This window comes from Natrix helvetica (assembly GCF_964273705.1).
Source record: "Natrix helvetica genome assembly, chromosome: 7".
NCBI classification, from domain to species: domain Eukaryota; kingdom Metazoa; phylum Chordata; class Lepidosauria; order Squamata; family Natricidae; genus Natrix; species Natrix helvetica.
In genome coordinates, this window is record NC_138558.1 from 32,252,332 (window position 1) to 32,265,875 (window position 13,544).

General features: G+C 37.9%; 1 protein-coding gene across 1 annotated transcript in view; it reads right to left on the minus strand.

Moving 5' to 3' along the window:
- Positions 1 to 893: 893 nt before the first annotated feature.
- Positions 894 to 13,544, minus strand: part of NAA15 (N-alpha-acetyltransferase 15, NatA auxiliary subunit) — a 41,494-nt gene continuing 28,843 nt past the window's right edge. Inside the window, exons 14-20 of the mRNA XM_081960099.1 lie at positions 12,503 to 12,716; positions 10,260 to 10,453; positions 7,349 to 7,457; positions 6,378 to 6,476; positions 5,343 to 5,486; positions 2,540 to 2,637; positions 894 to 2,322 (exon numbers count right to left, since the gene is read on the minus strand). Of these exons, the coding sequence (XP_081816225.1) occupies positions 2,122 to 2,322; positions 2,540 to 2,637; positions 5,343 to 5,486; positions 6,378 to 6,476; positions 7,349 to 7,457; positions 10,260 to 10,453; positions 12,503 to 12,716 (1,059 nt within the window). The 3' untranslated portion in view covers positions 894 to 2,121. The remainder of the gene's footprint in view (positions 2,323 to 2,539; positions 2,638 to 5,342; positions 5,487 to 6,377; positions 6,477 to 7,348; positions 7,458 to 10,259; positions 10,454 to 12,502; positions 12,717 to 13,544) is intronic.

The window sequence follows — 13,544 nt, forward strand, 5'->3', positions numbered from 1 at the left end:
TTGGAAAGACTTGCTACATAATTTGATATCTGATCATTTTAAATTATCAATTATCATCATTGGAGGAAGAAAAAGGATTCAAATTAACCCTCACATAAAACCTTATCCTTTGTCAGTATGGTTTTTAGCTAAAATGAAGAATGATTGCAGTGTAGTTTCATGGCTACTGGCAGTATTTGTTACTGTGCATTAACAATAAGAAACAAATTTATATCACCAACCAATCATAAGTTACCAAGACTTTTGAACTGAGAGGCTTTACCCTTTGATTCTAATTTTGTATTAATATAATTAATTCGATATCTTTGGGTTAATCACAGAAAATATTTTCTCAGATATATTGGGCCCAAGAAATGAAAGATTAACCACAGGGTCCACACAATTTTGTTAGATGCACATATATCAAAAGATGAAGGTTCTAGACGAATGATCAGTCAATACTTTTAAATTGTTCTTATCACAGAAAGAGTAATGATATCTCTAAAGAGATGTACAACAATGAAAATCACAAAAGTGTTAGCTGTTTGATTTTTTTTCATATTGGCATTTGTTTTTAGCATTTTCTACACTGTACTTTAGATTTCTGATTGCAAATTTGCTAATTCATAAAATTCGCATTATCTTTGTGGGGATATATTTCACAGAGGTATTTACTACTAATTCGAGCACCCATGATTGCCAAGTTGCAAATCATTGTTCACAATGGCAGTCATTATGGTTAGCTTTATTGAAGGAGAGGGGTGGGATGAGGGTGGAGGAGTAGTGTCTCCAAACACTGTCGCATTATGCATTGTGGGATTTCACCAACAGTAATATAAATCTTTTATGAAGTTACACTGAACTTGCACTACATCTCCTGACAGCAGTTTTCAAATTCTATAGTCACACAACTCTTTTTCAAAACATTTTATTGCATTATATTTGGTACCTTATGTTTGACAAAGGAAATTACATCTGTAACTGCAGGGATAAGAAGCTGGTCTGTTATTGAAAAAAAAAATCTTGGGCCCCTTAAAAGTTACAAAGTCATGGGCTTGCCTGAAATAACTGAGCAAGAAATATATTCTTAGAAATGTAGGGCTTCAAGTATTACAAACCTGTGACACTGTGGAAAAGTTTCAGAGGTATCTAAACTGCAGCACTTTTTTTCCTGCATAACGTGAACAAGGCCTGCTGAGGTTTTAAACAATTAGTCTCTCAATCAGTCAAATTCATAGTCAGGAGTTCGTCTCTTAAAAATTTCAATCCACAGTTGAATGAATATCATTTATATTTTCACTGTACGTGAAAACTACATGCTGTCTTTCTAATGAGTTGGTGCCACATCACAGTGCATAATTCATTTGTTCTTGCATTACAGTTTTTTTTAAAAAAATTAGCCAACAATGTTGTCATTCTCATCTCCTAAACATCAATTATTATTTTTTCAAAACTGAATTAAAAAAAATATATTCTAACCAGTTCCTTCATTTAAAAACTGTGGTGCAAGAACACCAAACCGATCACGTGCAGTGAATTTCGGAGACACAACAAGCTTACTGAACACCTTTTGTTTCGTTATTTTGCTTCATATTTTAAGTCCCAGTCTCTACAACAACATTAAATATGTGTTGCAGGTTTGTTTGCAAATAGTGATTCACATTGCATACTTCCAAAGGGTAGAATCATCTCTGTATCAAAATCAGTCAGATGCTAAAGCCCCAACAACTTTTTGTGCTCAGTGAAAAGGATCCAGTGCTAAAACAGCATTTTTTGCTGTCTGAGATACTTCTCTCAACAAGACAAATTTAAAGTAATATTTCTGCCACACACCTGCTCCAATGGGGTGTTAAGCCTTCAGATTCCATATAAATTAGTTTAAAAAATGGGTATGTAGATAAGGGATACTTTTCAATTTTAGCAGTGCTTAGCTTTTCTTTAATTTTCTTTAATTGAGCCATCTATTTCCAGCAATACGTTACTTTATATTATATACTTCGTCAGCAGGATAAAAAAAAATTAAACTTTGAAGGCAACTTTTTTTCTCCTTCCATTCTCTGTAACTTAGAACAATTCAGCAGGTGCGTGACAAAAATATTATACACCAGATACAGTCCAAAATCATTTCACTCCTTTTAAAGTTCATATTTCATTGGCCAACTCTTCAGTTTCTGCAGATATGTCTCCATTAACTGTGATCTTCATATCTTCTTCATATCCAGGGGGCATAAAAGCCAAAGCATATGGGAAAAGCTTATGACAATTTGCTCTGTACATTTCAGCTGCCTCTTTACAGTCTCCAAGGCTACCGTCATTCAATGCTTCCAATACCTCCATGCATGTCTAAAAGAAAAAAAAGTCTTTTAAAAGATCCTGTATTTCAACAATTGATACAATTCTGTTAAGATGTTTGTGCATATTGTTATATGTAAGGCTTAAACATTCTGCTCCTTAGAAAATTACTAAATGTTAGTAGTATGGTTTGCTGGGCTATTTTGTTTGAAATTTGAAAAGGCTGCTTGATAGGAAGACAATATATAAATCTTTATATCATATTTACCTGAAGATTTCTGTTTGCTAGAGATTCATCAAGTGAAGTTGCCAGTTCCATAGCTCTTTTCTGGCTTGTAGAATCCAAATAGTATACCATTTTGGCAGCTAAAAACAGAAACAAAAATACTCGTCCACAGACACATTTAGATAATATTAAACATTTACTTTTATATTTGGGCTGCCTCTGTCTATGTTTTCACAAATTGTAGGCTCTAAGCATAGATCAGTCCACAAAGCCAATCTGTTTAAGATCAACAGAGGAATTACAAAACTTGATAATACACAAGAAAAGAAGTGCTGACTAATTTTCCCCTTCACCTTTATTTATAAAGGCCTAGACGTAGATAACAATGTCATTTTCTGGGAATAGAAGAGCTTTAATTCATTGCAGCTCCCATTGTTAGAGCTGAGGCAGACAGTGTTTGTTCAATTATCAGCTCCATGTTTTTCCAGGAGATCCTGCAACCTTTCAGAGCAGATTTGGAGTGCAGGTTCTGCGGCATTAAGGAAAAATGGATGAGGAATGACACTCGCTTTTGCCAGCAGAAATATCCAATGAGTTCAGTTCATGAACTTATTGGACACAGTAAAAGTACTTAGGTGTAAAACCCAATATTTACCTTTTCATATAATGCATATATCATTGTGATAGATTACAAATCAGAATACAGCTATATTCTTGAGTACCCAAATTCTGTCAAGAGTTTGCAATAAATATATAAAAGAGTACTGTATTTTTTCTTGGCTGTCATATATTTTGTACTGTACTATTTTTAATTGTTTTATGATTGTTCGCTGCCCAGATTTGCTTGTTTGAGTTGAGTGTCTTTAGAAATTGAATAAATCAATAAAAAATAAATAAATTTGTAATATTTAATTAAATGCCTAATCAAAAATGCATTTTATGGCCTCTTACAGCCAAAGAAGAAGGCAATGCAGGTAGTCTTTCTTTAATGACCACAATAGTGATTAGAGCCTTGGTCGTTCAGCAAAGTGGTCATAATACTAGACACCTAGCTGACCACTTCATTCAACAACTGCAATCCCAGCACTCCCTGTTGTTGCTGCTGAAATCCAAGTGGACACAAAGTTTGAAGTCCTTCTCTCCCTGCTTCTGTGAGGCTCTCTGGATCTTCGTATGTTTGGATTTCAGCTACTGAGGGCCAGGATGCACACAGTCCCAAATCCTTCTTTCCCTGCCTCTGTGGAGAACTTCACACAGACAGGGAAAGAAGAATTTTAAAAGCTCCATGCTGCAGGCAGTCCTCGACTTAAAATAATTTTTTAATGACCTTTTAAAGTTACATCATCACTGAAAAAAGGTACTTATGACTATTTTTCACACTTACAACCATTATAGCATCCCTCATGGTCAAAGTTCAAATGCTTGACTCATATTTATGATGGCTGCAGTGTCTTGGGCGTCCTATAATCCCCTTTTGTAACCTGACAAGCAAAGCCAATGGGGAAACTTAAAACCCGTGCTGCTAATTTAACAAGTGCAGTGATTCACTTACGGTAACTGTGGCAAGAAAGGTCATAAAGTGGGCAAAACTTAATTAACAAACATCTCACTTATCAACAGAAATTTTGGGCTCAATTGTGGTTGTAAGTCGAGGACTACCTACATTTGGATTTGAGCAGTCAGGATTCAGATATGCACAGAATCCTTTTTTATCAGAGATTAGAAGATTAGAGATTTAGATCTTGAATTTTGGTAGCAAAGATCCAGACATATGCATCTACATGGAGGGAAGTATGTAATGGAGTGCCCAAGGCTCTGTTTTAGGCCCAGTACTCTTCAACATCTTCATAAATTACTTGGACGAAGGGACAGATGGGGAACTTAATTTGCAGATGACACCAAGCTGGCAGGAATACCCAACACTCCAGAAGATAGGCTTAAGATACAGAAGGATCTTGACAGACCTGAACATTGGGCACTATCTAGTTATAAACGCCACAAAATTAGCTGCACTGAACATATGTACAAGTGTACATTTTGAAGTTTACTCCAGCCTCTTTGGAAAGTTATACTTTCTCTTACAGTCTCTTTGGAAGGTTAGCTACGAGGAATGTTGATTACAAATGATTTAACAGAAATATTGTTTTAATATTTCAACTGAAGTTTCACATTTCTAACTTCAGAATACTCTCTGCTAAAACTACAATGCTGTACCATTTGACAGGCTATTTCTAAAAACAGTTCTTTAATTTTGCTGTTTTTGAATCAAGTTATGAGGCTATATGTCTTTTAGGATTTCAAAGAATCAATACATTTCAATTCCAATATTAAGAATAGATATGTGACCTAAACACTGGGTAACTTCTTTGCAGAGAAATATGATAAATTTGAGACAGCATTCAAACACTTGATTCTTCATTTGCACTCAAAAGAATACTTACCGAAAATTGATAATCATCTGGTATATGTTTTGTTACAATATTATTATAAGAATATTATTATTATATTGTTTAAAGCACCCAAAGCTGCTGGATCCACTCCTTTTAGCTGTCCCTCAGGCATGGAAGCCAGCTGACCCTGGGCCAGTCACTCCTTTTCTGAACCAAATTAGTGTCATGCTCTGTAGTAAACCTTCTGATAAGCAAAATCCCTCATCAAGTCATGCAATCACAGCATTGCTATCAGAACTAGATGAGCACAGTACAAAAATAAGCAGACCCTGCAATGACACTGGAGAAATACTAGGAAGAACAACGATGAAAGGTACCAACCCAACAGATGTGCAAGATGAGAGCAAATCATTCTAAAAATCCTAAAGCCAATTTAGACAGAGTAAACTACATACCAGACAATCTATGTGGTAAAGAATTATAGTGCTGTTTAAGGAAAGTTTCATTGACGTTCTTTGGATTAGTTGCCCCAAAAAGTCGATTCATTTCTTGATTCAACACTGTTCTGACCGTTTCTTGTAGATCTTTACTTTCAGAAACTATAATATTAAGAACATAGAATTAATTTCAGAAGATTCTATTAGGCTTTAATAGCTTAAGATTTATTATGTTATGCTAGTTGTCCTGTAATCCTGATTGTTCTGTTGTGCCAAATTAATTCTACACATTCATAATGGAATACAAGACTGCATTAAGTAGGTTGGCTTTATGTTGATAATTATAATGATATTAGCCTAAAACTAGACTACAATGAGGCATGTCATTCATTAGGTAGCCCAATATTGTTTACTCTGAAAAGAATTAGATCGCCTGAATGTTATGTTTGCTTGCAACTCAGGATATAGTATCTTAAACAGGAGACAACATTTGTTACTGAATATAAATTTCAAAGCAATTGTGATAGATTTTCAAACATGGAGAGTGCTGGGAAGAACTGTGTATTTAGTGAGAATAAAAATATTGGTACATAATTGAACAAGGGAATATAATGCATAAGAATGAACTTTGACATTTGGGAGTAATTAGAACCTTTTAAATTGAGAACTCAAAAGGCATACTAAAAACTGCTTCCCAGCAATCTACCTTTGCAACTACCTAAGCTCAGTCAAATTGTTCTTTCTCTTAATATTTCTGCATTTCATCAAATATTTTAGTTCAGTAAACTGTTAAGTACTGCTTACCTAAATTTATAAACCAATGAATTTGCAGATATAAAAATATTTTTTTAAAAAATGTACTTGTTACATTAAGTTATTACATACATTTTAATAGCCTAAAGTATATTTTATCATACTGTGCAAATCCTATCATTTTAAATAACTCAAGAAATCATATGTATCTGAATAAATCATTCATTTCCTTTATTAGCAAGAGCTAATTATGTCTCTTCTGGAAGTTTGACTACTAGATCATATAAGATAGCTACATACCACTGCTGAAGAGATGTATCATACACTCATGAAGCCATGGATGATTAGGATCAATAGCAAATGCTCTCTTCACAGATTGTAGCATAAGAAGAAATTTTTCTGTGAGACAAAATTGTAAAATAATTTCCATAATCAGGAATACAAACAGAATATCCAATTATGCTTTACAAGTATAAATACAATTTGAAATTATAATTATAAAAAACATATACAGCCCGACTATGTTGCAGTATAGTACAGATAATACATCTCTTAGCTGGTGAGATATGGACAACTTACAAGGTTGTCTTTGCAGAGCTTTTGGCTTGCACAGAACAAGGCGAACATGCATATGGTAAAACTGGACTTTGCAATTATGGCAAATTGGCCAAAATGTACTTAACTGACAGGTACATTCTTACTATTAGCACTGAAGTGCATGTGGCATAGCTTTAACCGAGGCAAAATTAAGGGAATCTTTATTCAAACAGCTCAGCAGGCATCGATACCTCAGATTGAATCAATAAAACTCATCTTTAAATTAAAATATTAACATTAAATGTTTTTAATGTTATCAAAATCTTAAAGGCTCCATCAAATGTTATAAGATTTTAGGTGTTTTCATTTAGCTAGTCAGACTTCGATTAATTTGACCATTTGATTTTTTTTTAACTTGTGAAATTGCTGACACCTGCTTAAGCTGTGGTGACTAATTGCCATAAAATGATGCTTAAATAATAATATAATAAAATTCAGATTTTATTTAATTATGGTATTTTCAAATTGAATTGAATTTTTAAATATTTCAGAAAGATTTGACTACTGTACAGGTGTACATTTGTATATTACTCACTCAAGGCAAACAAAAAAGTACAGGGTAAAAAAAATAGGTAGATTCATGTTCTTTCCAGATTCTGCATATCTCTCTTTAGAAAGATGACCTTACACCTGAAAATATACCACTGCTCATGCTACAGTATTTTTTTGTTTACCTTTCCTGAAGTAAATTTCAAAGGCAAAAAGATGGGTTTCTATTTTGTTCTTCACCAAATTCTTCAATGGAGTTAAAAACTTAATAGCTTCTTCCAAAGGTGCTTCAACCTAAAATTGGGAAAATCTTGCAAAGTTAAAAAAAATTCAAGGAGATCAAAATACTTACTGGAGATGAATGATCATTCTATTAAATATATGCCAAAGAAAGAAAAAGAAAAGAAAAAAGCCTAGCGCTTTAATATCTAGTGTCACCAAGCTGAAGAAATAGACTTAGTCACAGCTCAAATATACCCCTTCTTCCTTTTAAATGATAACTGTCTTTCATTACTATTGGGAATAAGTAGTATGATGAGATGATTGGTAATATTGATAATATTCTCTGCTATTTAAAAGAAGATACAATAGCACTGGACCTCTTCAGATCAAGCATTTATTTTAAAAAGCTTCTTCATTTTTTAAAGTTGTCTAGAAAGATAATAAAGCACTCTTTAAAAAATAAGTCTAATAATTTGAACATTCTATAGGCATTTATAGTTATTGACTTACCTCCTTGCAGGAAACAACAAACAGCCTGATTCAAATTAGCCTGATCAGCACAAGAAAAGAAAAAAATCTGCCACTGCCTCCCAGCAATTTGCCTCCTTGCAGCAAACAACCAGTTTCACTTTCAATTTCAGCATGGCCTCCCCATGATTAGCTGGTTCAGGCTGTAGGGATTGCCATAGCCTATTGCCACCTCCGCAAGCCCCATTTTCCGTTTGCTGCAAGGAGGTAAAGAGGCCAAAGGGTGGGGGCCGCTGGGTGGGTGGGACTACCTTCGGTGTAATAGATGCACCCAAATTGTCACCCTCTTTTAGGGGCGGTGGGGGAAAGTGTGTCCTATACTCCTAACACCCACACACCGTATTTTTCGGGGTATAAGACGCACCTTAATTTTTGGGGAGGAAATCAGGAAAAAACCTTTCTGCCTCTTTCCCACCAGCATCCATCAGTATTTATCTGGCTAATGTCTTTGCTGCCTCGGTCCCAAATGTGATTCCCGAAGCGGCCCGGGGAATTGCCAAGGGGATGGCAGGTGGGGCAGGGGATGGGGTGCACATCTTACTTGAGTCTGGCAGCTCTACCGCCTCTCTCTCTTGGCTGCTCTGTGCAGGGAAACATCTTGCACAATAAAGAAAAACTTCTCACGAAGTTTTTCTTTACCGTGCAAGGTTTTCCCTGCAAAGACTGGCCGAGTGATGCAACGGAGCTGCCAGACTCTATTAAGATGTGCATTTTGTGGTGAGGCACAATTTGGGGGTAGCAGGTGGGGCAGGGGATGGGGTGCCCAGCATCCCTGACAGCGGCGAAGAAGTGCCCCGGGTGCTGCCGGACTCTCCCCTCGCTTGTTGGGATGGGTGTGGTGAAGGGGGCCTTCCAGACCTGGGACCCGGCAGGAGAAACTTCGCCTGGTGCACTGCCTCTGCTCTGTCGGCTGTTATCCAGGAGAGGGGGCAGCGACACTTAGGGGCGTGGGCAGTGGGCTCCAAGAAGTGGCTGCCTGGGACCCTCCCAGACCCATATTGACGGCTGAGTTCCACTGTGCCCCTTTCCCGGCAGGCAGGACCAGCGTCTGGGCCGCGTGCTGCTGAGCTCACTTTGGGCAACCAGCGCCTGAATGGGCGCGCCAAGTTAGTGAGTCCTCTCAGGTGACTGTGGCCTTTCAGGGAGGAGAATCAGGCTTGGGGCTTGCTAGCTGGAGTGGCGCCCACGCTGGCATCGCTTTCTCTGTGGACCAGAGCGGAGGAAAGACCTGAAAGATGCGCGCGGCGAGGTTTTTGGGAGAAGTCCCTGATCTCCAGGCCATCTCTCTGCACCTTGGGTAATCCTGGAAAATCAAGCTTGGATATTTTGGCTGCCTCTGCTTGATCTCTGCCCACAGACTCCCTTAAAGCGGTAGAAAGAAGGAGAAGGGCGTGCGGCTCTTTCGTCCTCCGCTGACTTGCATTCTCTTTTCAGCTAGCCAGATCCGTTTCAGATGGCAGATCTAGCCAGAGAATGCAAGTCCGCAGTGGGAGGAGGCTTGACTGGTGTCAAAGGGGCAACGAGCGCTTGGTGGCTCCTGAGGGGGGCGAGCCCTCCCCGCTCGCAATGTCTTCCCTCTGAGGGCATTGCTGGCAGCTGCTCAGGAGGTCTGCGCTCTCCTTGCTGTGCTGCTGCTTAGCCTCCTCAATGCATGTAGGCAGGAGGCAGCGGAGGCCACGCACGGGTTTCCTTTGATGCCTCTGCATTCCGGGTTGCCAGCAGCTGAGCTGGCAAGCTAGCAATTGGCTGGCTGCCTCTGATCTGCTGGCCCTGTGTCCACACCCGGCTCCTGCAACCTCGCCTGACTGTGCTGCCCTCTCACTTTTCTCCGTGCCTCCCCTGGGCGACAATGTTGGCCATGAGAAAACAGAAGGCGAATCTGTAGAGGAGGAGGGCACGTGACTCTGCATTGTGCACTGGGGAACTGGGAAGGAAAGCATTCTTAGGTGGCAGCGCGTGCTGGAACCGCCTGCCACCTGAAACACGATGCACCTTTTTGGCCTCTGCACGCCCTTTTTGGAATCAGGGAGGGGATCGTGGCATAACAGCCCAAAAACGCTTTCATTGAAAAGGCTTTGAACGCAATTCTCCAGGCTGCTTCGGGAATCAGGCTGCATGTGAAAGTGAGGACGCCACCGCATGGAACCACCCAAAAATGCGATGCGCGGAGCGGGTGGTGGAGCTACATTCGGAATATAAGATGCACCCAGATTTTCACCCTCTTTTGGGGTGGAAAAAGGTGCGTCTTATACTCCAAAAAATACAGTAATTCGTTTTTAACATGAGATTTAAATAGAGCTGTATACAAACACTCATGAAGCCATTTAATATATTATAATTTGGTACCTTTGCTAATTTCTCAGGAATAAGCTCTTCCTTTGGCCCTCCAATTTCTTCATCATCATCATCTTTTTTCTTTTTCTGATTTCGTTGCTGCTTCTCTTTTTCAGCATTCTTTTTTTCTTCTTCCAGTTGAGCTTTTTTCTGAGCTCTCCTCTGTTTATTGCGTAGCTTCTTTAACTCTTTATCAGACATATTTGCTTTATAGAAAAACACATTTTGTTGTACATCGAGAAAATCCACTTTTTATTTCATTTTCAAATTAAGCATCTATTAAAGTTTTCTAGTACAAAATTTTCAAGCTCAAAAATAAGTGACTTCTAAGTCCATATAACAAACTCCCTAATTTGACTTCTCCAAAAGCACTTATATTATTGCCCTCTAGTGTCGGCTTCTTTGAGAGAAGAATGGTTCTGCCTATGATAAAGGAAGTAAACATACACCTCATTTTCTAGAAGTCATTAAAGAATTCAGCATTGTATTATAGTGATTCCCCTCCTATCTCTTAATTAATTTCAGTCAATTTTTACTGAGGAAGGAGGGTTGGCAGATTGAGCCCGGGGCCTCTGCTGTATGTAATTCCATGGAACTCTTGACCCCCTGTTTAATATTTACATGACACCTATGGGCAAGGTTATCAGTCAAGTCAGGTATCATGAGTAGGCTGATGATGACCTAATACCATCCAATTGATGTCAACTTCTTGTCCCAGTGTGTAGAAGTTGTGTAATAAGAGGGAAGACTTGGCTTAATTATTCTTAAAATAAAGTGGTTGTGAATATTTGTAACAAGTCCAGAGATTTTCCATCTTTAGTACTGAATGGGACTTAATTCCTTATTAGAGACCTCTGTACAACTTGGGCTTTCTTTTGGACTTCCAATTCCTACTCAAGGAGCAAGTGGCAGCTGTAGCTAGGATAGCACTTCCAGAGATTCATCTTGTACACCATCTGGGGCTGTTCCTAGCCTATGAGACCTTTTAGACAGTCATCCCTTGATCACTTCACAGGTGAACCACTGTAATATATTCTACATGAGGCTGGTCTTGAAGACCATAGGAAGCAGCAACTGGTCTTCAACAGTAGTTATGCAAAACATAACACATCTATTTCATAAGCTGTACTGATTATCAGTTGGCTTCCAGTTGTAATTCAAAGTGTAGTTATTACCTATAAAGCCTTTTGTTGCATAGGCCCTGCCCATTCTGTACAACTGGATGAACTTGCTATGCTTTGGGTCTATTTAATGCTTTGTTCTACTTAATCAATAATAGAATAATCTGATGGGAAATAGGAACAAACTCTTCTTTGTTGCAGAAAATGAACAGTGCTCCTTCCCTCCCAAAAAGATTTCTATAGCTGCCTACCTTTTAAAAGGCCCCTAAAAATCTGTCTCTTGCTCCAGGATTTGAGGGAGGACAGTTGAATGCTTCTTATAGGAATGTTTTATGTCCAGTTTGTTTTATTGCTTTTTTTGACATTTCAAAACATTTTGTTATATTGTTCTGAATCTGTTTTATTACTGTATATCACACCAAGGATCATTATGAAGTTAGAAACGTTAGACCTTAGAAATGTGATAAATTTACTCCCCACCTTTAAGCTTTGTGCTGTCACATCAACTAAAGTGCTATTTTATGAATGTTTGCTCTGAGCTGTTCAGTATAGTACTGTAATTCCTGAAAATGTTATGTGTATAGTTTTTGACAGTTTATAGCTGATTTGAAAAACAATGAAGTATACAGTTATTAGGAATACAGGTTGTCCTCGAATTGCAACAGTTAATTTAATGACCGATCAAAATTACAACGGCACTGAAAAAAAGTGTCTTATGAACATTTTTCACACTTACAAACATTGAAGCATCGCCACAGTCACATAATCAAAATTAAAATGCTTGGCAACTGACTCATATTTATGACGATTGTAGTATCCTGGGGTCACATGATACCCTTTTGCGGCCTTTGTCCCAAGCAAAGTCAATTGGGAAACCAGATTCATTTTGCAACGGTGTCACTAACTTAACAATGTGCAGTGATTCACTTTACAACTGTGGCAAGAAAGGTCATAAAATGGGGCAAAACTCACTTAACAAATGTCTCGGTTAACAACATAAAATTTGAGCTCAATTGTAGTTGTAAATCGAGGACTATCTGTATTGTATTCAACAATTTCACCTCTTAAAACACCAGCAATAGCAATCCAAAAATGTTACATAACATAAATGCAGAAGAGGCTGTATGTTTATACCTGTATCAGTTTCATGTTCTTTATTTTCATCCGTCAGAGGGTTATCATGGAGCTTCAAGTATATTTCTATGGCAATTCTTGCAGCTTTAAAATAAAATGGGTGCTGTCGAAGTACATCTTCTAGTTTTAACAAGTCTACATATGACCGAAGTGTAATTTTCCTCATACAGTATGTGTGGAAGTCAAACTGGTCATCTGTGATTTCTACAAAATGCTAACATAATATGTAATTATCTAGCAAGCATCCAATATTACAATAGTACACACTTAACGTATAAATGACTACTGAGGTTTTAAATTTGAATTTAGCACCATAAAGATGGATGCTGCTAATACAAGCACACATAAGCAGCAGTATCCAAAGTGTAGCATTTAACACAGAAACGGTTAAGCATCAAATCCAGTCCTTGAAATTTGTAATTTAGAAGGCTATCAGGTAACAGAGACAGAAGTCTCTGCCTAAAAGTCAAACCCAACAGTCAAGTCATGAGGGCCAATTTAAAAATTGGCATGGCAATTATGAGAGGATACATATAGTTACTGACCATTCAAAGTACAATGGTGCTGAAAGAGCAAACAGTTTACTCTCTTGAAATCTTTCTCTCCAATCTCTCTACTTTACAGGGGTGTTGTGGAAGAAAAACAGTAAGCAACTTTGGTAGACAATTTCTCTTTTGGCTGAGTCTTCCTACTCCTGCAGAGCATAAAAACTGAGGAGAGATTTCAAGCGAGTAAGCTGCTTATTTTTCAAAATCCATGTGATTTGTGTTAGGAATCTAGGGCTGGAAGGCCCAGCATGCTGCCAAACTAGTCACAGTAATCAGTTGAAATCTCTTTCTCTCCAATCTCTACTCTGCAGGCAGAGAAGGAAGAAAGGATGAGACAAAAGAGAGACTGCCTACAGAATTTTTCCCTCCACACACCGACAGGGGTTGATAGAATTTAGATAGAAAAACACAAAAATACGTGCTCTTACAAAGAAATAAAAAGTACTTCCCATTATTAAATAATATGAATGAAAACAAAAATATACCATGCAACA